This window comes from Anomaloglossus baeobatrachus, chromosome 4 (genome assembly GCF_048569485.1).
Source record: "Anomaloglossus baeobatrachus isolate aAnoBae1 chromosome 4, aAnoBae1.hap1, whole genome shotgun sequence".
NCBI classification, from domain to species: domain Eukaryota; kingdom Metazoa; phylum Chordata; class Amphibia; order Anura; family Aromobatidae; genus Anomaloglossus; species Anomaloglossus baeobatrachus.
Window position 1 is genome coordinate 212,872,336 of NC_134356.1, and position 26,493 is coordinate 212,898,828.

At 41.6% G+C, this 26,493-nt stretch overlaps 1 protein-coding gene across 4 annotated transcripts in view; it reads right to left on the reverse strand.

The window, feature by feature from the left end:
- Nucleotides 1-26,493, reverse strand: part of UNC5A (unc-5 netrin receptor A) — a 648,839-nt gene that overhangs the window by 146,320 nt on the left and 476,026 nt on the right. For 2 of the 4 annotated variants that reach the window (XM_075344652.1, XM_075344650.1), the window contains exons 5-7: nt 21,879-22,059; nt 20,214-20,381; nt 19,341-19,507 (exon numbers count right to left, since the gene is read on the reverse strand). In XM_075344652.1, coding sequence (XP_075200767.1) covers nt 19,341-19,507; nt 20,214-20,381; nt 21,879-22,059 — 516 coding nt within the window. The remainder of the gene's footprint in view (nt 1-19,340; nt 19,508-20,213; nt 20,382-21,878; nt 22,060-26,493) is intronic. The other 2 variants (XM_075344653.1, XM_075344651.1) reach the window with 1 other exon arrangement.

Below are 26,493 nucleotides of genomic sequence, written 5' to 3' on the forward strand. Positions count from 1 at the left end.
CTATACATGTTTGGTGTCTACGAACTCACACTGACCTGAGGCAAATCGGGGTAATAAGGAGTTTTTGGCAGCCCATAGCTGTCAATAACTCCTAGATTAATCATGTCAGGCGTCTCCCCGAGATACCTTCCATGATTAATCTGTAAGTGACAGTAAATAAACACACACACACACCCAAAAAAATCCTTTATTAGAAATAAAAAACACAAACATACACCCTGGTTCACCACTTTAATAAGCCCGAAAAAGCCCTCCATGTCCGGCATAATCCAGGATGCTCCAGCGTCGCATCCAGCTCTGCTGCATGGAGGTGACTGGAGCTGCAGAAGACATCGCCGCTCCTGTCACCTCCACGCAGCTAATGAAGGCAATAGCGCGATCAGCTGAGCTGTCACTGAGGTTACTCGCGGCCAACGCTGAATACAGCTGATCGCGCTATTGCTCCCCATAACGTGGGGCTCCCCATCCTGAGAATACCAGCCTTCAGCCGTATGGCTTTATCTGGCTGGTGTTAAAATGGGGGGGGGGACCGCACGCCGTTTTTTTTAATTATTTATTTATTTTACTGCACAGTATAGACACGCCCACCGGCTGCTGTGATTGGGTGCAGTGAGACAGCTGTCACTCAGCGTGGGGGGCGTGTCTGACTGCAACTAATCACAGGCGCCTGTGGGTGGGGAAAGCAGGGAATACGAGATTGATTAATGAGCGGCCGGCATATTCAAAGTAATTGTTGCCGCGCATTCTCTGCACAGCTGTTCCTTGCCATGCTGGTGATCGGGGAGCGGTAAGTATGAGAGAGGGCTGCTAACTTCAGTCACTCGGGGATTAGCGGTCACTGGTGAATCCTTCACAGGTGACCGCTAATCAGTACGCGGCACACAGACAGAGCCGCGGCATTACAATGAAGTCGGGTGAAGTTCACCCAAGTTCATTCTCATCGCGCAACTCTGTCTGCTGTCAGCTGACATGTATCAACGACATTGTGCAAAACACAAACGGACATTACACACGGACATTCCACGTACACATACACGGGCATTTTACACACAAATACGGACATTTTACACGTACACACAGCTCGCATATGCAATCACACGGATGCCATACGTACCGGAGAAACGCCCCAAAAAAACGGAACACGGACCCGAAAAACGTACCGTGTCACACGCATGTTTTTTTTTGCGGAAGTGTGTTTTAGGCCTTAGGCAGGTTAGCAAAAGTTATAATCTGCTTGGATGCTTGTTAAGGCTGCTTAACACGCTGCGATATCGTTACCGATATCGCTAGTGTGCGTGCCCGCCCCCATCGGTGGTGCGTCACGGGAAAATCGCTGCCCGTGGCGCAAAACATCGCTAATACCCGTCACACTACTTACCTTCCAAGCGACATCGCTGTGACCGGCGTACCGCCTCCTTTCTAAGGGGGCGGTTCATTTAGCGTCATAGCGACGTCATTAAGCGGCCGCCCAATAGAAGCGGAGGGGCAGAGATGAGTGGGCCGTAACATCCCGCCCACCTCCTTCCTTCCTCATTGCCGGTGGACGCAGGTAAGGTGATATTCTTTTTTCCTGCGGTGTCACACATAGCGATGTGTGCTGCCGCAGGAACGACGAACAACATCGTACCTCCAGCAGCAGCGATATTTGGGAATAGGGGAGCATGTCAACCAGCAACGATATGATGAGTATTATCGCTCGTTAACGGTCGCTCCTGCGTGTCACACGCAACAACGTCACTAACGAGGCTGGATGTGTGTCCCGAATTCCGTGACCCCAACGATATCTCTTTAGCGATGTTGTTGCGTGTAAAGTGGCCTTTAGTCTCTTTGATCATAGGCTGTTGGAGAGGCAATCACGTTGGATTCCCCTCTTATATATGCTGGCTGGACTATTCCATTAAAGGTAGCTATAGTTTACCTATACTGGTTTGGTGATGTGTTGTGATCCAGACTTACTGGTGGTTGTTGTGCATTATTGCTGTGGGGGATTGGGGAGTTAATGTGGAGCCCACCGCTGCGGCGGTCGCCCCAGGGATGCCACTCCACCTCCAGGGACGCCGCAGGGTGTTCTCTTCTGGCAACAAATATGTCAGGTTATTTACATCCTGTTCGTGACGCCAGAAGAAGTGTGTCGCCCACCTGCAGCGGTCGCCCCAGGGACACCACTCCACCTTAGGGGACACCGCAGGGTCTCCACTTGTTGGTATTTCTGGCCACAGGTATGTCAGGTTTATTTACATGGGAGTGGTGACGCCACTCACGGTTTGCGGTCAGGGATATGGGTGACCGCCACTGCAGGTTTAACGAGCATCTGGGGCTAATGGGGTCTGCAGTTGGATAGTATGGCCTCCCGTGACTGAGGCTGGCCCCAGGGGCTCGGGTGTGTAGAACAACAGGTCCCAGAATAACTCAGTCTCAGTCCAAGGTGTCTTTCAACTTGTTTTACTCACGTTCAGATGTTTTTGTGAGGTAACCCGGGAGATGCTGAGATAAACCAGGAGGAACCAGGAATCCTTTAGGCCGGTCTAAGGGTAATTGTTAACTCGCATTCCTAGCACTTCTTGTTTCAGATAACCTCTGACTTGAAGTACCATGGGATTCATCCAGGGAAGTCGCAACTGCCTTTTCTCTCCTTTCTGTCCCGTTTGCTGGCAGCATGGACCAAGGAAAATGGCTCCAGCCTCGATCCTCCTTATGGGCCCCCTCGTTGCTGCGGATACTCGGACTCTAGTTGGTTGGTGTGGGACTTGTGGTTCCACCCCACCGGCAGGTTTAGCAGACCAAATAAATGGACATCTACTCTAGGGACCTGTTCCCCGTGCGTGCCTAGTCACCAGGAGTCTCCGTACACGACCAGCTGACTTCCTCAGCGTCTTTCTGTCCAACTTCTGGTGACCGTTCTCCCACACTAACAGCCACTACATGTGCAGGGTCTGACTAGTGTGTCCGCTCTCCCGCATCTCCACTATCAGACTGGCTACCTCCTCTTACTTTTCCGTCTGTCACTGCAACCTAGCTTCCAGTCTTTCTACCGCACCCCTTGATTGGATGTGGAGGCACGCCCCCTCCTGGGTCTGCCCAGGGGTCCCCTCAAAGGTGTGGGACACCTTGTCACTATGTGTCTGTGCGTACACACCCTATTCCAGCCTTCAGGATTACCTGTTTGCACTCACCCAGCATGGGTGCAGTACTCAGTGGCGCCTGATCAGGTCAGGGGCGCCACATTAACACTTGTTGTCTTTTTGTTGCTACCTTCCAGCTCTTGCTTTTCTCCTTAGTGTCTTACTGTTTGTTTCTGTGATTTTGCATTTATCTGTGTTTTGGTTTCTCCCTTTCTGTTTTAATCTGTGTTGACATCACACTTCTGCCTCTTCTTTCCCTCCGGAGCTAACAGATTAGATCTGGTAAGGAGAATAGCCAGGCACAGGACTCTGGCATCTCCAGCATTAGAGGTAATCCTGAGGCTAGAGTTAGCCTAGGGTCCCCTAATGTGAAGGACAGCATAGTTGCCCCTGTCCCTCGCTATCCTGCAGTCACATAATGACATCACGTTTTGCTAAATCCACTTCATGTTTGCGCTCATTAAATGCAATCAATAACTGAAGTTGCATTCTCAGAAAAAGGCTGTGTGTCAATTTACCCTAACACCCTGACAAAACAGTTTTATATTTTTGACAGAAAATTATGTTTAACTTCCAATGTCGTAAATTTAAGGTTGTACCATGATCACCCAAAGGTGGGAAAGGGTCATGAAGGATGTCCATTGGCTCCAGTTTTAACTCTTGTGATAACAATATTAACAACAATCAGGTTATCACAAGGAAGGGGCCTTCTTTACTCCCAGATTGACTGTCTCAGCAATAACGATTACTGGGACTAAAAGTTATAATAAAATGGATTGCTTTATGAAGACAACTACTTTTCAATAAAAAGGAGCTACTGCAATTGTTGGATCACCACAGGCCCGGCTTCCTTCACCACTGACAATTATATCACTGGAGAAGCAATGCTGGACCTTTAAATTAAGAGTCCACCCAATAGCAAAAACCATTAGACTATAAATTAAATATTGTTGAATAAAGTATGTATCATCATCAGTATTGATGGGAAATCTGCAATACAAGGTGGCCTCCTGTTATAGAGTCCTTACAAAGCAGTCATTTTTATTCCTATTATATGTTCTTATTTTTTCATTCTAAATTAATAATGAAGAATAATGGAGTTGCAAGAAAGCAGAGGAAAAAAAGTGATAAGTATAACAAGTACCTATGATTGAGGATACACCTATACATGATATATTTTTTCTGATGGGTAAAAATAACGTGTTTTATGGGCTGTCAATGTACCACGTGACCCAAGATGGATAACTAACAGTAATCAGAATAATTTTTAGGGCCAGCAAATAATAATGACATAAGCAATCATTTTAGGGATCCTATGGAAGAATTAGTTTAGTAAGTTATGAAATTAGGAAGAGGGGAAGAAAGCAGGTGAAAAAAAAGAAAAAGAAAAGAAGACGGAGAAAAAAAAGGGAACACTGCCCACATTATGTAAAATAGGTAACTGTGCTATGTTTATAAAACAGGAAACGCTTGGCGTTGGGGAAACAGGTAAACTCAAGATCATCAGACCAGTGGCAGACATATCGCGAGTGCAGCCAGTGCAGTGGCACAGGGGCCTGGAGGTTCAGGGGGCCCTTGCTGGCCGGTCAGTAATGAGGGCACTCTGACCTGTTGTCCGGTGCTCCAGGCTCCGGGCCCAGATTGCCTTAATCACATGCATTGTGTTGGTCAGGGAGCGATCCTGCAGCTCCGCACAGTGTAGACAGCGGAATGCAGGAATCTCTCCACTGTTCCCTGCCAACACTATCTCTATGACACACGCACGCAGCCTGATGTCGTCAGTACAGCTCGCACGCATGTGTCATTTGATAAGTTACCGGTAGGAGAAGAAGCAGTGCATCCGGGGCCAGTATAAGAGAAACAGCAGCGTGACCCATACAAGAGAAGAAGCAGCAAAGCAGGGGATCCATACGGAGAGGCCTGAGGAGGGAGAGTAAAGTGGTGACTAAAAACTTGAGGAGTGAACATTGGGTTGTGAGTGATGACTAATATGGGGGGTGTAGTGATGTAGTTTATTACAGGTATAGTATATGGGGGGTCTAGTGATGTAGTATATTACAGGTGTAGTATATGGGGGTCTAGTGATGTGTGCAGGATATTACAGGTGTAGTATATGGGGGATGTAGTGATGTAGGATATTACAAGTGTAGCATATGGTGGTGTAGTGATGTAGGATATTACAAGGGTAGGATATTACAGGTGTATTATATGGGGGTGTAGTGATGTAGGATATTACAGGTGTAGGATATTACAGGTGTATTATAAGGGGGTGTAGTGATGTAGGATATTACAAGTGTAGTATATGGGGGTGTACTGATGTAAGATTTACAGATGTAACATATGGGGATGTAGTGGTGTAGTATATTACAGGTGTAGTATATGGGGGGTCTAGTGATGTAGTATATTACAGGTATAGTATATGGGGATGTAGTGATGTAGTATATTACAGGTGTAGTATATGGGGGTGTAGTGATGTATGTAGGATATTACAGGTGTAGTATATGGGGATGTAGGGATGTATGACATTACAAGTGTAGTATATGGGGGTGTAGTGATGTAGGATATTACAGGTGTAGCACACTATAGGTGTATTATATGAGGGTGTAGTGATGTAAGATATTACAGGTGTAGTATATGGGGGTGTAGTGATGTAGTATGTGGGGGGTGTAGTGATGTATGTAGGATATTACAAGTGTAGTATATGGGGTGTAGTGATGAAGGATATTACAGGTGTAGCATACTATAGATGTATTATATGAGGGTGTAGTGATGTAGGATATTACAAGTGTAGTATATGGGGTGTAGTGGTGTAGTATATTACAGGTGTAGTATATGGGGATGTAGTGATGTAGTATATTACAGGTGTAATATATGGGGTGTAGTGATGTAGGATATTACAGGTGTAGTATATGGGGTGTAGTGGTGTAGTATATTACAGGTGTAGTATATGGGGATGTAGTGGTGTAGTATATTACAGGTGTACTATATGGGGTGTAATGATGTAGGATATTACAGGTGTAGTATATGAGGATATAGTGATGTAGTATATTACAGGTGTAGTATATGGGGGTAAAGAAATCTATCAGTCCCATTTTACAAAATCAAGGGAAAATCCCATTTAACATGCAAATGTCCACCATAGCAACATATAAAAAATGGAGAAAATGAGGTGGACTTGAAAAAATAAAAATATAAATTTTATTGGTAACAAGTTTAAAAAGTAAATATGATTATGATTTATGACACAATAAAAAGCATAGAGAAATAGACCGGCTATGCAAGATACAAAACAGACAAATATCAAAAATATAGAGTGATGGCAGTATCCTGGTGTAGTATACATATTTATAAGAAGAGTAGCACAATCCTGTTGGATTACAATATATATGTAGAGAGACAATACATATAAATGGTAAAATCCTAATAAATCACGTATATATATAGAGGCTAAGTTGCCAGTTTAAGGTTGTCAGCTTAGGAGCCATATAAGGAGAGCAGCAGTCGGCCCCCTGCAGGGCAAAGTAGGAATTGAGCTGGCTAATGCATAGATAAAAAGACAATATGAGCATTCCGTAAAAAAGTTAAATATCATACAAACCGGCTCAAAGAAATAAACCTGCAGGGAGAAACTGGCGGAGGCCACCCAACGCGCGTTTCACGTGTCTTAGTGCTCGCTTTATCAAGGAGGATGATATTGCAGGTGTAGTATATGGGGGTGTAGTGATGTAGTATATTACAAGTGTAGTATATGGGGGTGTAGTGATGTAGGATATTACAGGTGTAGTATATGGGGATATAGTGGTGTAGTATATTACAGGTGTAGTATATAGGGTTGTAGTGATGTAGTATATTACAGGTGTAATATATGGGGGTGTAGTGATGTAGTATATTACAGGCGTAGTATATGGGGATGCATGGATGTAGTATATTACAGGTGTAGTATATGGGGGTTGTAGTGATGTAGTATATTACAGATGTATATTTGTTGCCATAGTATAGGGGGGGACCCAGGCACAATTTCTTGCCTGCCTCATACACATTATATTTTCAGATATTGACAAGATTGACTGACAGTCCAATGTCCACGAGGGCTTCTCGACTCTCTTTCTCTCTCGACAGATGATGACAGGACAAAGAATGATCTGGTCTGCTGAATATCAGCAATGATCCCTTTGTTCTCCCTGGAGATACAGTAAGTCACTGCCAGAGGAGTCTAGCAGGGCTCTTCCATAGGTGAAACTGTGGAAAGTTAGGAGAGATAGCTTCTGGCTTAATGATGATCAGCTGACAGGTTTTTCTTGGTATGTATAAGAGTCTTCAGTCTAATAGAACTATAATTTGGCAAATTGACCACTTTCATAGTTTCATTTAGTTTCCCAAAATACTGGGTTAACATTGTGGGATTGAGAGACTTCCAGTGAGACAAAGGCTTTAGCCGCATTTAAAAGGTGTCATAGAAAGGACTTACATTACTTCAAAGTGCTGAGAATAGTGTAAAATATATAGGGCCAATTGTCTGGCAGATGGCAACTAGTAATCATGAAAATAATCTCAACTCTGTCTGGAGCAGCTCCAGAATACGTAATGAATAGTGCTTTTCTCCATTCCACAGCTCCAGCAGAGGGAACACTTAGGCAGAAAAATTATTTGTGATCACATCTCCCCAACTGTGGACCTGATCTTGGAGAAGCTCCAAAAAACGTGAAGGATAGTGCTTTCCTCAAACAGAAGCACCAAGTGCCAGCAGAAGCAAGACACCTTCCCAGGGAATGGTAACTCGGTACCAAATGAAGATATAGTATTTTGTTTTCTTATGCTGGATAGATGTTTTATAGTTTTATGGATGACTTGTGGGCAAGGAATATGATAGCAATGTTTAGTATGAATGAATACACTGAACCCATTCTCTTTTAAGAAAGAAAGAGGACATCTCATGTTAAAGGAAACCTGTCAGGTGCAAGATGCCCCAGAAGCACGAGCAGTTCTGGGTACATATTGCTAATCCCTACCCAACTGTCCCAGGCTATAGTAGCAGACATAAAGAGATCTTTAGAAAAATTATTTCTAAAGATCTTTTATGCTATGCTAATGAGTGCGGGGACCAGTTGCAAGGGTGTTAGTTCCTGTGCTCATTCCCCACAGGGGCATGCTAACATGCTATTCAATGCAGCATCTCCAGCAGTGACGCACATACCACATACAAATTTGGGAGGGTTTCAGCTTTCAAAAGAGTAATTTATGAAACCAATGGATGAATTTAAAGTCAGGTTATAAGCTTTTATTTACATAACATGGATAAGCGACAGAACTTCTCTCAGGGACTGTAGTGGAGTACAGTTTCCCTCTGTCTTACTCCAGATCATCAATCAACACCTCCCCTCCACCTTTTTTGGTATGATTTGGTCCATACTCGGTTATGAAGTATGTCGTTGTCAAAACTGGTGGGTTGTTTGGGCCCTGAAAGAGTCACATGCTCATTAACTTGTGCAGTGACCAGGCATGGGGAATGAAGTTGTGGTTGGTGGAGGACAGGGCCCAGTAAAGGGGGCTTTACACGCTACGACATCGCTAATCCGAACTCGTTGGGGTCACGGAATTGGTGACGCACATCCAGCCGCATTAGCGATGCCGTTGCGTGTGACACCTATGAGCGATTTTGCATCGTTGCAAAAACGTGCAAAATCGCTCATCGGTGACATGGGGGTCCATTCTCAAAATCGTTACTGCAGCAGTAACGAAGTTGTTCCTCATTCCTGCGGCAGCACACATCGCTCCGTGTGACACCGCAGGAACGAGGAAGCTCTCCTTACCTGCCTCCCAGCCGCTATGCGGAAGCAAGGAGGTGGGCGGGATGTTTGTCCCGCTCATCTCTGCCCCTCCGCTTCTATTGGGCGGCGGTTCAGTGACGCAGCTGTGACGTCGCTGTGACGCTGAACGAACCGCCCCCTTAGAAAGGAGGCGGTTCTCCGGTCACAGCGACGTCGCTGGGAAGGTAAGTATGTGTGACATGTCTGGGCGATGTTGTGCGGCACGGGCAGCAATTTGCCCGTGTCGCACAACAGATGGGGGCGGGTACCCACGCTAGCGATATCGGGACCGATATCGCAGCATGTAAAGCGGCCTTAAGGTGATATATAAAATGTTTGGAAAATGTCGTTTAACAATGATAAAGCTGAGGCCATTTGCCTACCCAACATCGGTATGTGTTGTAATTTATTCTGTTACATTTGAGAAGAGTTTACCCTGTTGTCTGTTTGTATTTACTATACACTTGTACTGTTTTGGGTCATTATGTATAAAGGAGGCTATGTGGGGCTCATAATGTATGTTGGAGTATATAGAAGGCTAAGTGTGGGCTCATAATGTATACAGGGAGCTATGTGGGGACTCACACTGTATTTAGCAGGTATGTGGGAGCTCGCTTTGTATTTAAGAGGATATGTGGGGACTCACACTGTATATAGAAGGCTATGTTGGGTCTCACACTCTATATAGGAGACTATGGGGGCTCATAAGGTATCTAGGAAGGCTATGTGGAGGCTCATTATGTATATAGGAGGTTATATAGGGGCTCATTAGTTATATAGAAGGTTATGTGTGGGCTTGTTATGTACAAGTGCAATTTCAATAAATTAGAATATCATCAAAAAATTAATATATTTCAGTAATTCAATACAAAAAGGGAAACACATATTATATAGAGTCATTACAACCGGGGTAGGTTTATTCGGGTTTCATGTCAGATAGTGAAAAAAACACGCATATGTGTCTTTTTATTTACTTCTCTTTTATATTTGTTTTTTAGCACAGGTAATCTCTTTCTAAGACCGACCGACTAAAAATGCTAGGTACAAGGTACACACAAAAAAAACAACAGTGTCAACTGGCCACAGTATTTAAGTTGTATCGATGTCAAATTAGAATAATATTAGAGGTGTGCAAACAATCAGTAGTTTGTGACACACACACTTTATGAGACAGTAATAGTGCTAAATGTTTTTTTTTTATTCAGCAATATTGGTGGCCTGCTTCTGCATGAATGCATAAAAATGTGTAAGGCTAGGTGCCTATGATTCGGACATGCTGCATTCTGGATGCAGCATGTCCTCTCCTGCGGGGCTATGATTGTTCTCCGCAGACGACTGCAGCTGCTCGTGTCCACGATCAGGGTTTGGGCCACTCTGGTCTTTCTCACTGTTCTACCTGAGGAGAACACTCGTGGCTCCGCAGCAATAAATTGACATGCTGCAGCTCAAAAGGCTGCACCGCATATCAGTTTACACTGTGGGGAAAACAAGCACAGCGGATATGGGATTTCTTGAAATCCCATTCACTGTGCTTGTACTGTACATTGCAGCATTTTGGATGCAGTGATAATATGCTGTATCCAAAACCTGTGAACCCTAATCGTGGGCATGTAGCTTAACTGAAATGCAGGAGCAGCACTGTAACCATTCTAATCAGTCTCTGTCAGGTCTCCTATCCCATATGAGATGAATCTTTGTATTATTTTGTTTTCTTCAAGCAATAATTTTGCTATACTATAATAATTTTTACGTAATAATTTTTGCTGTACTATAATACAGACACTCCCTTGGAGAAATCCGATCACAATCTTATACTATTGTCACCAGTTTACCAACCTGTTGTTAGTAAACTGCCTGCTACAATTAAAACAATTAGAAAGTGGAATCCAACAAATGAACAGGCTCTACAGCATTGCTTTCATCTTACACACTGGGATGCGTTGCTAGGGACAATGGACGAGTATACAAATGTTAATGAAGTTGTTGGTAGAGTGATGATTACATTAACTTCTGCATTGATATGTTGGTGCCTGTTAAGCCCCTGTCACATTTAGCGACTTACTGTACCAGCGATCCCGAAAACGAGACGACCTGATAGGGATCGCTGGTAAGTCGCTGGTAGGTCGCTGGTGAGATGTCACACAGTCAGACCTTACCAACGACTCAGTAACAATACAGGTCGCTGTAGCAACCTGTATAATGATCTCTGCTGTCATTGGGACCCTGTCACACAGTGTCAAGCACAGCGATGTGTCCTGCCCAGCAGGACATCGCCTTTGAAGAAAATGGTCCAGGACATTCAGCAACAACCGGCGACCTCACAGCAGGGGCCAGGTCGTTGCTGGATGTCACACACAGCAACATCGCTAGCAAGATCGCTGTTGCGTCACAAAAACCGTGACTCAGCAGCGATGTCGCTAGCGATGTCGCTTAGTGAGATGTGGCCTTTAAAATGATTAGGCATTATGTAAATAACAAGCCATGGATAACAAAAGAATTGAAGCACTTGCTCAACAGGAAAAAAAAGGCATTTAAATTAGGTGACAAAGAGGAAATTAAAATGATACAGCATGAATTGAAGTATAAAATAAAGGAGGCCGAGGAAGTTTTCAGAATTAAACTTGAAAATAAACTGTCCCACAATAATTCCAGGGAGGTTTGGTCAGGAATGAAATTATTGACTGGGTTTAAGGTGAGGTCTGAGCATGGGGGAGGAGAACTGGACAAGGCTAATGCGATGAATGAGTATTTCAATAGATTTAGCAGTACATGTGTAATGCCAACTGACAGAGGATATGGATCTGGTGCAAATGATATTGGAGGATGAGCAAACTAATTTCAGAGTCTCCGAAAATGATGTGAGGAGGCAGATTAAGACACGTAACATTGGTAAAGCTGCAGGGCCAGATGGACTCAGTCCACGTGTCCTTAAAGTGTGTGCAGACCAGCTGTGTAAGGTCTTTACACATCTATTTAACGGGAGTCTACAAACACAGAGGGTACCAGTGTTATGGAAAACTTCCTGTCTGGTTCCGGTACCCAAGACTACTTCTCCTGCATCCCTAAATGACTATCGTCCTGTAGCCTTAACATCTCATGCTATGAAGACCTTGGAAAGATTAGTGCTTGCTCACTTGAGTCCGAGGGTGAGGGTTTTTATTGATCCCCTACAGTTTGCTATCGGCATAGATTGGGGGTAAACGATGCTATTCTTTCTCTGTTACATACTGTACATTCATTTTTGGAGAATGACGGAACCACTGTGCGAGCGATGTTCTTTGATTTCTCGAGTGTATTTAACACCCTGCTGCCACTCTTAAGGCCGCTTTACATGCTACGACATCGCTCAAGCGAGCTCGTTGGGGGTCACGGAATTTGTGACGCACATCCGGCCGCTTTAGCGATGTCGTTGCGTGTGACACCTATGAGCGATTTTGAATCGTCGCAAAAACGTTCAAAATCGCTAATCGGTGACATGCCCCCCCTAGTCCCAATTATCGTTGCTCTTGCATGTACGATGTATTTCGTCGTTCCTGCAGCAGCACACATCGCTGTGTGTGACACCGCAGGAACGAGGAATCTCACCTTACCTGCGGCCGCCGGCAATGCGGAAGGAAGGAGGTGGGCAGTATGTTACGTCCCGCTCATCTCCGCCCCTCTGTTTCTATTGGGCGTCCACTTAGTGACCTCGCTGTGACGCCAAACGAACTACCCCCTTAGAAAGGAGGCGGTTCGCTGGTCACAGCGACGTCGCTAGGCAGGTAAGTTGCGTGACGGGTCTGAGCGATGTTGTGCGCCACGGGCAGCAATTTTCCCGTGTCGCACAACCGATGTGGATGGGTACGCACGCTAGCGATATCGGTAATGATATCGCAGCGTGTAAAACAGCCTTTACTACACAAAATTATGACTGATATGAGGTGGAGGAGGGGATGAGAAATTGGATAACTGACTACCTTTCAGATCAGCCACAGTTTTTACAGATGGGAGCAGTTGTGTCTAGCATATTATTGAGCAGTGTAGGTGCCCTTCAGGGAACGGTGCTAGCGCCCTTTCTATTCACACTGTATACATCAGACTTTCGGTATAAATCTGATTTTTGACACCTTCAAAAATTCTCGAATGACTCCGTGGTTGTTGGATGTATTAGGGGGGACCAAGGTGATGAGGAATATAGAAGGGTGGTGTCAAATTTTGTGGATTGGTGCCATGGTAACTATCTACAACTAAATGTTAAGAAAACTAAGGAGTTGGTGGCCAATTATAGCAGGAGAAAGATGGAATGTTTACCGATCACTATTGCTGATCAGGAGGTAAAGCAGGTGGAGAGTTACAAATATTTGGGTGTCCACCTGGATAGCAAACTGGACTGGAGATGCCACTCAGAGAGGGTCTACAAGAAGGGGATGAGCAAACTGTATTTCCTAAGGAAACTGAGGTCTTTTAATGTGTGCAGCAAAATGTTAGAAATGTTCTACCAGTCTGTAGTGGCAAGTGCCATCTTTTTTGCACTCATATGCTGGGGTAGTAGTGTGCGGGTCTCTGATGCTAATAAGCTGAATAAGCTTATCAAGAAGGCAAGCTCCGCTGTTGGCTGCAATCTTAACTCTTTTGAGGAGGTAGTGGATAGAAGAACTCTGAAAAAGCGTATGGCTATTATGAATAATAATGCACATATATCAGCTATTCATTAGACAGAAGAGCATCTTCAGTAACCGGCTAATCCTTCTGAGGTGTAAGAAGGAAAAATATAGGAAATCATTTGTGCCAACTGCTAAGGGAATGTACAACAATAACATTAGTGTTAAATCATCAAGGTGAATGTTTACTTCTTTATTTCTTCTACTTTTCAGTTTACCCACTGTGTATGACCTAATCTAATGTATAATGTTCTTCTGTCAACTCTACTGTCTTGTCAATTAAGCAATTCATGTTATTATTTAAGTTGTGCTGCTGTGATACCATAATCTCCCACGGGATCAATAAAGTGTATCGTATCGTATCGTATCGTATATATTCACCATTTTATGACTGCCTCTCTTTATGCCTAAGCTGTGATCTGTCATGTTCTCTTCTTATCCAGATTCAACACAAAATGGTTGCTGCATTCTCTGTTTTGGCTTTTATACAGACTATGATAGTTCCCTCTGATAGGCTTTAAAATACTATGTGTTGTGAAACCTATATTATGGGTAAACCTGCCCTACCACATATAAATTTATGTGAGTCATCTCTGGCTGATGTACTCTTCTGAAATGTGTAATATGATGGCGTGCATTTTAGGCAATTTGTTTGAACTGATTTTCAAATTCTAGATATTTATTGTGTTCAGGAAATTCCCAAAAATTTGACATAAATTTGCATCAAATTGATTCCCTCATCTTTAATAGCTATGAAGTGTGCACATAATCTGGTGAAGTTACTATAGATTCTAGAGCAATTTTAGAATTAACCCTATATGAGAAGTCCCCTTTTAAATTCCTGGTGTCATACCAAGTAGATTTCCAAAGCTGCAAGCCATCTTACCAAATTTAGGAAGATACAAGTGCCTCAAAGATTTTATAATGTCCTTAACAAACAAAATATGCACCCACAGGTGGGGCTACACCTTTTTCATGTGTAGAGGCTAGGATAAGGTCCAGTAGAGCCTATGCATACCACAAATTTTATAGTTTTCATAACCTGCTATTACTGCATAAAATGAACTTGGCTGACTTCTCCAGAGCACTGCTGATCAATGGCATTTTGCATTTTGTCAAGCTTTATTGGTGTGTAACCAGTGTGCTACAGGACTTAGTTGAATATAGTCACCATTATTGTCCCCATAAGCAGGTACAGGGAGGGACAAAGTTGAATGCTACTTTGGCTATTATTGTTTTACAGGTTGTCATCTAGGTCAATGGATTGAAGGAGTTGTTGATGTGAGTTAAAATGCTCCATCATTTCAAACAAACATGTCTAATTGTAGTTTTCCCTTAAATAGAGACAATTTTGAAGCCATATTGTTCTTAAATGAGGTGCATATTCTACAAACTTTTTTATGACGTTTTTCAGCCTATTGATCATACTTTTGAAAAAAAAACCTTTACCGGTACATCTTAAATCATGCTGAGGTAATGCTGGCTACTATGGTAAGCCGGCGGTGATCCCTGCATATGTCTGCTGATTTGAACAGCAGACATGTGCAGCTAACAGGCACCGGTAGATCTGCAATCTACACATGCCTGTTAACCCCTTAGGTCTTGCTGTCAAAATGTGACAGCACAATTTAAATGGCCGTGGTGGGGAAAGTGCCTTTCAACACTGCCATCGGAGGCAATGTGACGCAATCACAGGGAGCCAATGGTTGCCATGGTTGCGACAGGTCATGTGATGACGCCTGTCGTTATCATGACGTACTTCTTGTTAGAGCCGACAGAGCAGTGGCTCTAACAGGAATGCAGCATTTCTGCTGATCAGAGGTGTACAGCTCTGATCAACGGAAATGAACAAGCGATCAGACTGCTTATCCTTATGTTTTGCTAGGGAGACTAGTAAAATAAAAAATTAAAAAAATTTAAAAAAAAATAAAAAAGAATTAAAAAAATAAAAGTTCAAATCGGCCCCATTCACCTCATTGAATATTAAAAAACGAAGAAAAGAATACTTACATTTTCACACAAGTTTATTTAGAGAAAAAGATAAAAACATATTAAAAACAAGGTGCCATCCATCATAAATACAGCATAAATAGAATAAATAGAATAAGGTTGTCATGAACAAAGTCCGTATGGAATAATAAATAGACAGTGGATTCAATATCCACACCAGGCATGAAGATTATCCACATATAAAAGCCCTCAAAAAGACATCAAGGCTGGAAATAATCAAAGTCACTGGGATCCGATAAGTAACTTATAATTTATAGCAAATATCACCCAAAAATATTCAGTATACAACCTGTATCAGATACCCATGCTGCCACAACCAAACGGACAAAGACATCCCATCATTATAAGGATAAATGCTGACATAATGTGGAAGTTAGGTGGGGATTTACTAACTTCCACATTATGTCAGCATTTATCCTTATAATGATGGGATGTCTTTGTCTGTTTGGTTGTGGCAGCATGGGTATCTGATACAGGTTGTATACTGAATATTTTTGGGTGATATTTGCTATAAATTATAAGTTACTTATCGGATCCCAGTGACTTTGATTACTTCCAGCCTTGATGTCTTTTTGAGGGCTTTTATATGTGGATAATCTTCTTGACAGTTCATGCCTGGTGTGGATATTGAATCCACTGTCTATTTATTGTTCCATACGGACTTTGTTCATGACAACCTTATTCTATTTATGCTGTATTTATGACGGATGGCACCTTGTTTTTAATATGTTTTTATCTTTTTGTCTAAATAAACTTGTGTGAAAATTTAAGTATATTAGTGAGTGGAGTGCATTTCTTAGCCCAAGCCTTTTTCTTCGTTTTTTCATTAATCCTTTTGGGCTCATGCACCCTCACATTATTAATCAAACATTATTCATTGCTGTGCATCCCCAACTTTGTTGTTTGGCTCATTGAATATTAAACAATAAAAAAAATAAAAATATACACATATTTGGTATCACCGTGTTCAGAAATGTCTTATCGATCAAAATATAAAATCAATTAACCTAACTGGTAAACGGCGTGGTGGCAAAAAAATTCCAAAAACCAAAATCACGTTTTTTAGTCATTGCAAATTTTGTGCAAAATACAATAACAGGTGATCAAAATATTGCATGTGCACAAAAATAGTAACATTAAAAACTTCAGCTCGAGATGCAAGAAATAAGCCATTACTGAGTCCCATACCCTGAAAAATGAGAACGCTACAGGCCGTGGAAAATGGCACTTTTTTGGACAAACTTCAATTATTTTTTTAACTGCTTAGTTAAAAGTAAACCTACATATGTTTGGTGTCTCCGAACTTGTACCGACCTGAGGCATCACACCCACACATTAGTTTTACCGTACAGCGAACACTGTGAATAAAATACCCCAAAAGCAGGTGTGCAATTGCACTTTCTTTGCAATTTTTCCGCATTTGGATTTTTTGTAACACTATATCTTAAAATTCCTGGTTTCATTTAAAAGTACAACTTGTCCCACAAAAAACAAGCCCTGATATGGCAAGATTGATGGAAAAATAAAAAAGTCACGGCTCTCGGAAGAATGGGAGCAAAAACCGAAAACCGAAAAACGGAAAATCGCCCGGTTATGAAGGGGTGAGTATTGATCCTACTGGAGATTCCTTTTAAGGCTATGTGCCCACAGGACTATGTACCCACGGATATATCCGAGGGTACGTCCGCAGGTTTACCGCAGCTGATCCCCAGAATCCGCAGCTAAACATAGCTGCGGGATTCCAGCAAAATAGCTGCGTTAAACCTGTGGACAATCGTGCGACTTACCTGCGAAAGTCCCGGCCTCTATCTCCATAGTGGAGGGCCAGGAATTCTGCAGGTATTTCCACAGGAATAATTGACATGCAGTTACGTGCGGCTGCGGGACATCTGCAGCATATTCTGCAGCTGCACATACCGCAGCATGGACACAGCACTCCCCATGTCCCATAGGATAACATGGGGAGTGTCTGCACGTGTTCAAACCTTTCGGATTTATCTAGAAAATCCAGATAAACCCGCAGGTTTTCCGCGGCAAAATCCACAGGTACATAGTCCCATGGGCACATAGCCGAAGAAACAAGATGACTAAATAGTGTAATTTTTGATTGTCTGGTATAACAGGAGGTCATGGATTTTGCGGCAGCTCTAATATGTTGAGACCACACCTCTAGTTGTGGTTTTTAAAGTGTTATTTGCATAATAACAGTCACTTAAGTTGATGAAAATCTTCTGCGCATTTCCAAGGTACATATCTACATTGACTTTCTAATGTTGAAAGGCATGATTACAGCTGCATGAAAAGAAAATGTATCAACGTGGAAAAGAATCAACATTCTGCTCCCCGAGGACACTTAATCAGAATTAGGTTTTAAGGGGGGAATTAATTACTGTAATCTCTAAAAAGTCATTTAACTCTTCCATTACAGCAGACATTAGCCGATGATTTATCTTGGTGGAATCAGGTTTGTTTTTTGCCGAGATAGATCATGAATTATCACTGATTAAACCGAACAAATATTATCAGAACAGCTACAAAGATAGATAACATTCGAGGAGGAACGGGTTGACTAAGAATAAGAAACCTCAGCAGAAAGTCTACTTTCACAAAGATGAGTACATTTTTTTCTATTTAGTCCGTCCTGAAGATTTGTAATGTTTAGATTAATGGGTCAGTCTGTAATAATATTAGCTGGTCATCTTCTACCATAGCGTTATAACCTTATTGTATATACATTACTGACAGAATATCTGATATATGTAATTGGTATTTCCAAAAAATCTTCTATAGCAACAATAAAAGAGAAAATTACACCAGGACTGTATACCCAGCAAACATATACCCCAAGGGATACCCGCCTGAAGATAGCAATCTCTAAGTTGCAAGGAACGCTTGCAGCAAAACAGTAGTTTGATCCGCTAACATGAAACATCACCCTGTTTTTTCGCAGATGAAATTATGTCTCTCGAGAGCTGATTCCACAGAGAACAAAGTTTTTAAGTATGAAATGTTTTCAGATTCAATTCCCTTTGAAGTCAGGATAAAATATAGAATCATTAAACTCTGACCGGACAAGGGATGAAAATCAACTCTTCTCTTGACTCCAGATGGCCAAGTCAAGTGAATATGGTTGACCGGTGCCATAAACAAAGTACCCTGTTTCCCTGAAAAGAATACCTACCCCAAAAATAAGCCCTAGTATCATTTTTCAAGATTTTGGGACTAAGCTTGAAATATAATCCCTACTCCAAAAATAAGCCCTAGTTACATTTCAGTAGAGTTCATACAGTTTATAATTTATTCAAGACTATATATAATTTGTGAATAGGTCTTTTTTTACATGTTTCCTGGTAGCTGCCTTAACACATTGATTTTTTTTCATGAATACTGGTTGATGTTGACTTTTGTATATGGAAAAAGAAAATGGGATCTCAAGAAATTCATGATGGAGGTCAGGTTTTGGAGAGTTTTGATGATATTCCAGAAAGTGACGACATGTTTATATTTGGATAAAAGTTTATTTTTTTGTTCAAGAATAGATGTAAATTTTTGTCTATGGAAAAAAAAGTAAGACACCCCTGAAAATAAGTCCTAACCCATCTTTCAGACCAAAAAAATAATATAAGACCCTGTCCTATTTTAGGAGAAACATGGTAATAAGATAAGCAGTTACTTTACACAGTGGAAATTGTTATCATGCACCTCTTTGTTAGGTACGTGGAAATATAGAGCTAGCTGTGGCTGCTAAAGTAGCAACACTTACTGTGCATGCAGAGTTCACTGGTGCAGTTTCGGGTCTCTGTGTCAGGCCCTTGACACTGTAGCCCACCATTCCTTGGGGCTGGCTGGGTACAATCTCTGCTTCTCCAGTGGGTGCAATCAGAAGTACAAGAAGACCAGTAGCTCCACTCTGCCCATCCTCCACTCACTGTGTACATAGCCAACCAGCAAAAATAAAAGCAAAATATAAATACTCGTCTAGCATGCCTAATATTGCCTTCCCATCTCATGCAAGTGCCAAGCATTCATCATACATTATTTCTAAATCCTCCATCTGCTCTCCCCGTATAATGGAGCTGTCTGGAGCTTGCATTGCACAGGGCTATTTCTCTCTGCTTGTCTGTTTCCAGAAGAAGCCAATCTCTCTATCTGATAATAAGCAGCTTCAATATATTCACAATTCAAAACTTCTTACACATTGAGGAGGCAAACCCCAAATTCCAGGCGTGAGAGATGATTTGTCGAAATTTCCTCATCACCCCACAAGTCATACTAAGAGAAGTCTGAGATCTATGGTGTTCACGAAGTGAAACAATGCTTTGGATGTCCCTGTACCTAGAAGACTGATATGGGGGGAGTTTACCGTTCAGCATTTTAGGCATAGGCAGCTAAAGCAGAACTCCATTGATAACTCTCAGAACTCCTCATGCCTTGCAGAGAGTGCGAGTGTGAGATTAAGAGTTGATATTAGCTCAAGTCAATTCTAAAATATTTAATTATTATATATTTACTTAATCCAGCTCCTTTAACACCATGCTCCGCTTCTATCCCATGCTTTGACCTATCTATCCATTTCCTACACATAACATATACTGCCTAGCAGATGAATATATTCTCTATATCATGCCACTTACCAGGACAAAGGGTTGTACAAGCTGTCTTCTGGATATTCTGACCCTCGCAAAATGATCCACCATTTAATGGTGTAGGGTTGGTGCAAGTTCGGCTTCTTTTCTGCCAGCCTCTACCACAGGTTGTGCTACATGGAGACCAATCAGTCCATGATGACCATCCTCCATTAACTTGGAAGGAATATATACAAAGAGTTACAAAAAATATATAGGAAAAGTTGCTGCTAGCTAAGAAATCAGTATGATTCATCACACCATATCAATATTACACAAGTGATCAACTTGTGTACTTTTGGTACTACATTATGTATATATTGTGAGGCAGTGACAAGTATCACATATGAAGGTTACTATGTTTCCCCCAGAATATGGTTGGAGACCTTGTGAGACCGGCTGGAGTGTGTTGTAGTCTCAGTCATGCTATGGTTGCAACATAAAATAAAAGATTGGGAAGTAGGCTTTTATTTTTGGAAAGTTCTGGAAGTGGGGCAGAACTCTCCCTCCAGTCCGGGTCTTGCAACAGGCTCATGTCTGGGGAAATACATTTAATCCAACAGTACACAGCAATATGTGTCTCATTTGGAATCCAGGCTGCTGGAGCAGCAGGTGCTGTGTGAAGCAACACAGGCCTGTATTGCGAAACCTGTGGACCCCTGCATCCTAGATTCCCACAATGATGCAGGAGGCGATTGGGACATTTGAACCGGCTGCGTTACGGGTTTCCAGGTCTGTAACATTTGCGTGGTGTGAATACAAGACTGTTGGTGTGAACAAGATCCTGGGTCACTGCCCCACTTTACTGGCTTCATGAAGCCGCTGCCTTAATGTATATATATATATATATATATATATATATATATATATACTGTATGCAATGTACATACTGTAGGCAGACAGACAGTCTTTAGAAACCAGAATATGGAGAATACATTTTCTTAAGTCACATTCTCTCATTTATTTTTCTGTTGATATAGCTGTGTAACATAACTATATATTTACATAGGTTGAAAAAAGACCTAACTCCATCCAGTTCAGCCTTCCACCACAAATAATATATTTTATCACTAAATAATATATAACCGACAATGTTGTGTGTACTGAGGAAATCATCCAGCCCTTTTTTAAAAGCTGTTATAGTATCTGCCATTACTACCTCTTGTGGTAGGGCATTCCACAGTCTGACTGCTCTAACTGTAAAGAACCCTTTCCTATTTAGCTGCCAAAATCACCCTCCTTCCACTCGCAGTGAGTGCCCTCTGGTCCTTAGTATTGTCTATAGAAGGAATAAGTAATGCCAGTCCTTTATATTGACCACACATGTATTTATACATATAAATGAGATCTCCTCTGAGTTGTCTTTTTTCTAAACTAAGCAAATCTAACGTTTTCAACCTGTCATCATATGGGAGGCCTTCCATTCCTTGTAGTAGTCTAGTTACCCGCCTTTGAACTGACTCTAAAGCCTGAATGTCTTTTTTAAAATGTGGATCCCAAAACTGAAGCCCATATTCCAGATGTGGCCTTACAAGTGATTTATAGAGGGGTAACAATAACTATAAAAATCTAACACAAAAACCTGGTTCGAAATATTTCATTTTGTCATTTTCTGATAAAACATTCCCTTTTAAATGTCTATTATTAATCGAGGACAACCAATGCCTAACTTACCAAAAACGGTGATAGCTGCTGAGTTACTCCTCCGTCTAGCAACTATATTTTTGGCCACGCAAGTATAATTCCCAGTGTCAGCTAGGCGAGCCTGTCTTAAAACAAGGCTGTGATCTGTTCCAATGAAAATATTGGAATCCGTATCAGGGTCTAATATGTCTTCATTCCTCAACCACTCCACCTTCAGCAAAAGAAATACAGTTTTTGTAAAACATGAGACAAAGAGAAACAGTATTTTTAACTATATATATATATACATATATATATATATATATATATATATACACACAGTCATATGAAAAAGTTTGGGCACCCCTATTAATGTTAACCTTTTTTCTTTATAACAATTTGGGTTTTTGCAACAGCTATTTCAGTTTCATATATCTACTAACTGATGGACTGAGTAATATTTCTGGATTGAAATGAGGTTTATTGTACTAACAGAAAATGTGCAATCCGCATTTAAACAAAATTTGACCGGTGCAAAAGTATGGGCACCTCAACATAAAAGTGACATTAATATTTTGTAGACCCTCCTTTTGCAAAAATAACAGCCTCTAGTCGCTTCCTGTAGCTTTCAATGAGTTCCTGGATCCTGGATGAAGGTATATTTGACCATTCCTGTTTACAAAACAATTCCAGTTCAGTTAAGTTTGATGGTCGCCGAGCATGGACAGCACGCTTCAAATCATCCCACAGATGTTCAATGATATTCAGGTCTGGGGACTGGGATGGCCATTCCAGAACATTGTAATTGTTCCTCTGCATGAATGCCTGAGTAAATTTGGAGCGGTGTTTTGGATCAGTGTCTTGCTGAAATATCCATCCCCTGCGTAACTTCAACCTCGTCACTGATTCTTGCACATTATTGTCAAGAATCTGCTGATACTGAGTTGAATCCATGCGACCCTCAACTTTAACAAGATTCTCGGTGCCGGCATTGGCCACACAGCCCCAAAGCATGATAGAACCTCCACCAAATTTTACTGTGGGTAGCAAGTGCTTTTCTTGGAATGCCGTGTTTTTTTGCCTCCATGCATAACGCTTTTTTGTATGAGCAAACAACTCAATCTTTGTTTCATCAGTCCACAGGACCTTCTTCCAAAATGTAACTGGCTTGTCCAAATGTGCTTTTGCATACCTCAGGCGACTCTGTTTGTGGCATGCTCGCAGAAACGGCTTCTTTCGTATCACTGTCCCATACAGCTTCTCCTTGTGCAAAGTGCGCTGTATTGTTGACAGATGCACATTGACACCATCTGCAGCAAGATGATGCTGCAGGTCTTTGGAGGTGGTCTGTGGATTGTCCTTGACTGTTCTCACCATTCTTCTTCTCTGCCTTTCTGATATTTTTCTTGGCCTGCCACTTCTGGGCTTAACAAGAACTGTACCTGTGTTCTTCCATTTGCTTACTATGTTCCTCACAGTGGAAATTGACAGTTTAACTCTCTGAGACAATTTTTTGTATCCTTCCCCTGAACAACTATGTTGAATAATCTTTGCTTTCAGATCATTTGAGAGTTGTTTTGAGGAGCCCATGATGCCACTCTTCATAGGAGATTCAAATAGGAGAAGAACTTGCACGTGGCCACCTTAAATACCTTTTCTCATGATTGAATACACTTGCCTATGAAGTTCAACGCTCAATGAGGTTACAAAACCAATTTAGTGCTTTAGTAAGTCAGTAAAAAGTAGTTAGGAGTGTTCAAATCAAGAAATTGATAAGGGTGCCCATACTTTTGCACTGATCAAATTTTGTTTAAATGCAGATTGCACATTTTCTGTTAGTACAATAAACCTCATTTCAATCCAGAAATATTACTCAGTCCATCAATTATTAGATATATGAAACTGAAATAGCTGTTGCAAAACCCAAATTGTTATAAAGAAAAAAGGTTAACATTAATAGGGGTGCCCAAACTTTTTCATATGACTGTATATATATATATATATATATATATATAGATATATATATTCCTAAAACAGTTGGAGAACATTATAATAGACAGTACATAATGTACAGCAATCTCGTTTTCATATTGCTGTACATATGTTCATTATTTTTAACACTTAAGTAATTTTTCATGTGTGTTCAGGTAAAAACTGCCTGAAAAAAATCATCATGTGCATATACCCTTACGCCTTGTGCACACATTCAGTAGATGAGTTTTTTACCTCAGTATTTGTAAGTCAAAACAGGAGTGGAACAATCAGAAGACAAGTAAAATAGAAACACGTCACCACTTCTGTATTTATTACCCACTCCTGGTTTTACCTTAGACATACTGAGGTAAAAAACTCACCAAATACTCAACGTGTACATGTGGCCTTAGCTAAAATATATTACTTAGGCCTCATGCACACGTTGAGTTTTTGGTGAGTTTTTTACCTCAGTATTTATAAGCAAAAACAAGGAGTAGAGCAATCAGATGAAAAATATAATAGAAACACAGGCACCACTTCTGTATTTATTACCCACTCCTGGTTTTGTCTTACAAATACTGAGGTAAAAACCTCACCAAATACTCAATGTGTGAATTAGGCCTTACGTGGCTTAGTAGGCTAGTGTTTGTTAACTTCATTTTTCAGAAATAACTCATGATTTACTCTTACAGAGAGCACATTTGGTACTCTATGTGGAACTGATCATATTTATTCCAAGGAAACAACCTTTTGGCGTTTCGAGTACTGATGATGAAAAATCTGCCCGGACCAACTGGTGCAAAAATGGGGCAAATTGTATAGTTGTAAAGTTTCCAATTAAAACACACATGAAAATTCTTTTAAGTAACAATTTAATATATCTAACAAAATGTTGGCATAAAGGATAAAAATGTATAATGCAGCAACCTAACTAATAGTGGGCCAGCATGCGATACTTAAAGGCTCCATTCACACATCTGTGCAAAAAAAATTAATGTTTTGCACATGCTGTGGTGTAGGTACATACAGTATGTCCACCTGTGTGTATTCCGTGTGTTGTTGGTGTACTATCTGTGTGACATCCAGATAGCACACTAACAGCACAATCTTGTATACTTACCTGTCTCCAGCGCTGCTGTCACACTTGCTTCCGGGTCTGCAGTCAGTGCAGTGAATATTCATGAGCATAATGAGTGGGCTTGGAAGCAGGTGTGACAATAGCGCCAGAGACAGGTAAGTATAAGAATACATCTATTTCTCAGTGACATGCGTTTCCTTCTGTATATGTCACCCTGATGTCACATGGATCACATCAGCGTGCGGTCCATGTGACATCCATGCTGCTATCAGAAAACAAACATGTTACCATGTGGAGAACACAGACATGCATGTACTCGACACGGACACACAATCCATGTCAAAGCACGGACATGTGTGCATGCCCATTGATTTTAATGGGTCTACGTGTGTCAATGTCTCCGGTACATGTGAAAACGGATGTCACAGGGGGGCTTACACAGCGTTCTAGCCTTGTATATAGTGCCAATCGGCATTCATCTCTCCTTACATATTGGTATTTTCCCTTTTCTCTATATTGACTCTTCTCATAGTAGAATAATGTTTATACACTATTGTTCTGGAGTGAATTTCTAAATGCCAGAGTTTGCTTCAGTGATCTTTCTTTAAATGAATGCATGCCTCCCATTACTTTAAAGGCGATGCACAGACACTTCATCATGTATCACTAAAACATTGTTCCCACCATGGATTACACATTTGAGTTGAAGTCCTTTCTTTTTAAACTAGCGGCAGAGAGCCTGGCAAAGCGCATTCATACAGACAGGCATTTTCTTGTGTACTTGAAACCATATTTGCTGTGTGTCAGGGACTTTTTATCTGTCATAAAAGAAATAATGTCGACATGTTTTGTGGAGAAGAATGCCTTGAAAATGGATTTTCTGTAACAGAAAAGGGAAATTTGCATAAACAAGATCGCCATTTAGGCATAGATAACGTCAAGGTCTAACATGAGATTGAGCCCATGCTTTGGAACTATAGAGCAGTCTTTCCAAAGAATAAAGATAAGCCTATATTAAAGTACTCCAACAATGACTATAATCCAGAGGTTTACTCAAAGCCAGTGGCGTAACTGGACTCTGATGGGCCCTGGTGCAGAGTTTGAGCTGGCCCCCCCAACATGTTCGTCAGATGTATGGGCCACTGTAGCACTCTACTACACAACTTGCCCCCCTTCCTCTTCATTGTGTACTAATGTCCCCCATCCTGGGCCACTTCCTGGTAAATATGTCCCCCATTCTGGTATATGTCCACATCATGGCCCCATCCTGGTATATGTCCAAATCATGGCCCCATCCTGGTGTATGACCCCGTCATGGCTATATCCTGGTATATCTGGTCCCATCCTGGAATATATGTCCACTATCATGGCCCCATACTGGTATATATATTCCCATCATGACCCCATCATGGAATATGTCTCCATCATGGCCCCATCCTGGTGTATGACCCCCATCATGCCTATATCCTGGTATATATGACCCCATCCTGGTATATATGGCCCCATCCTGGTATATATGCTCTCATCATGTCCCCATCCTGGTTTATATGGCCCCATCATGTTAGCATGATGGGTCTCTGTGCTGCAACGTATTTCAGCTGGATGCTTGCCCTG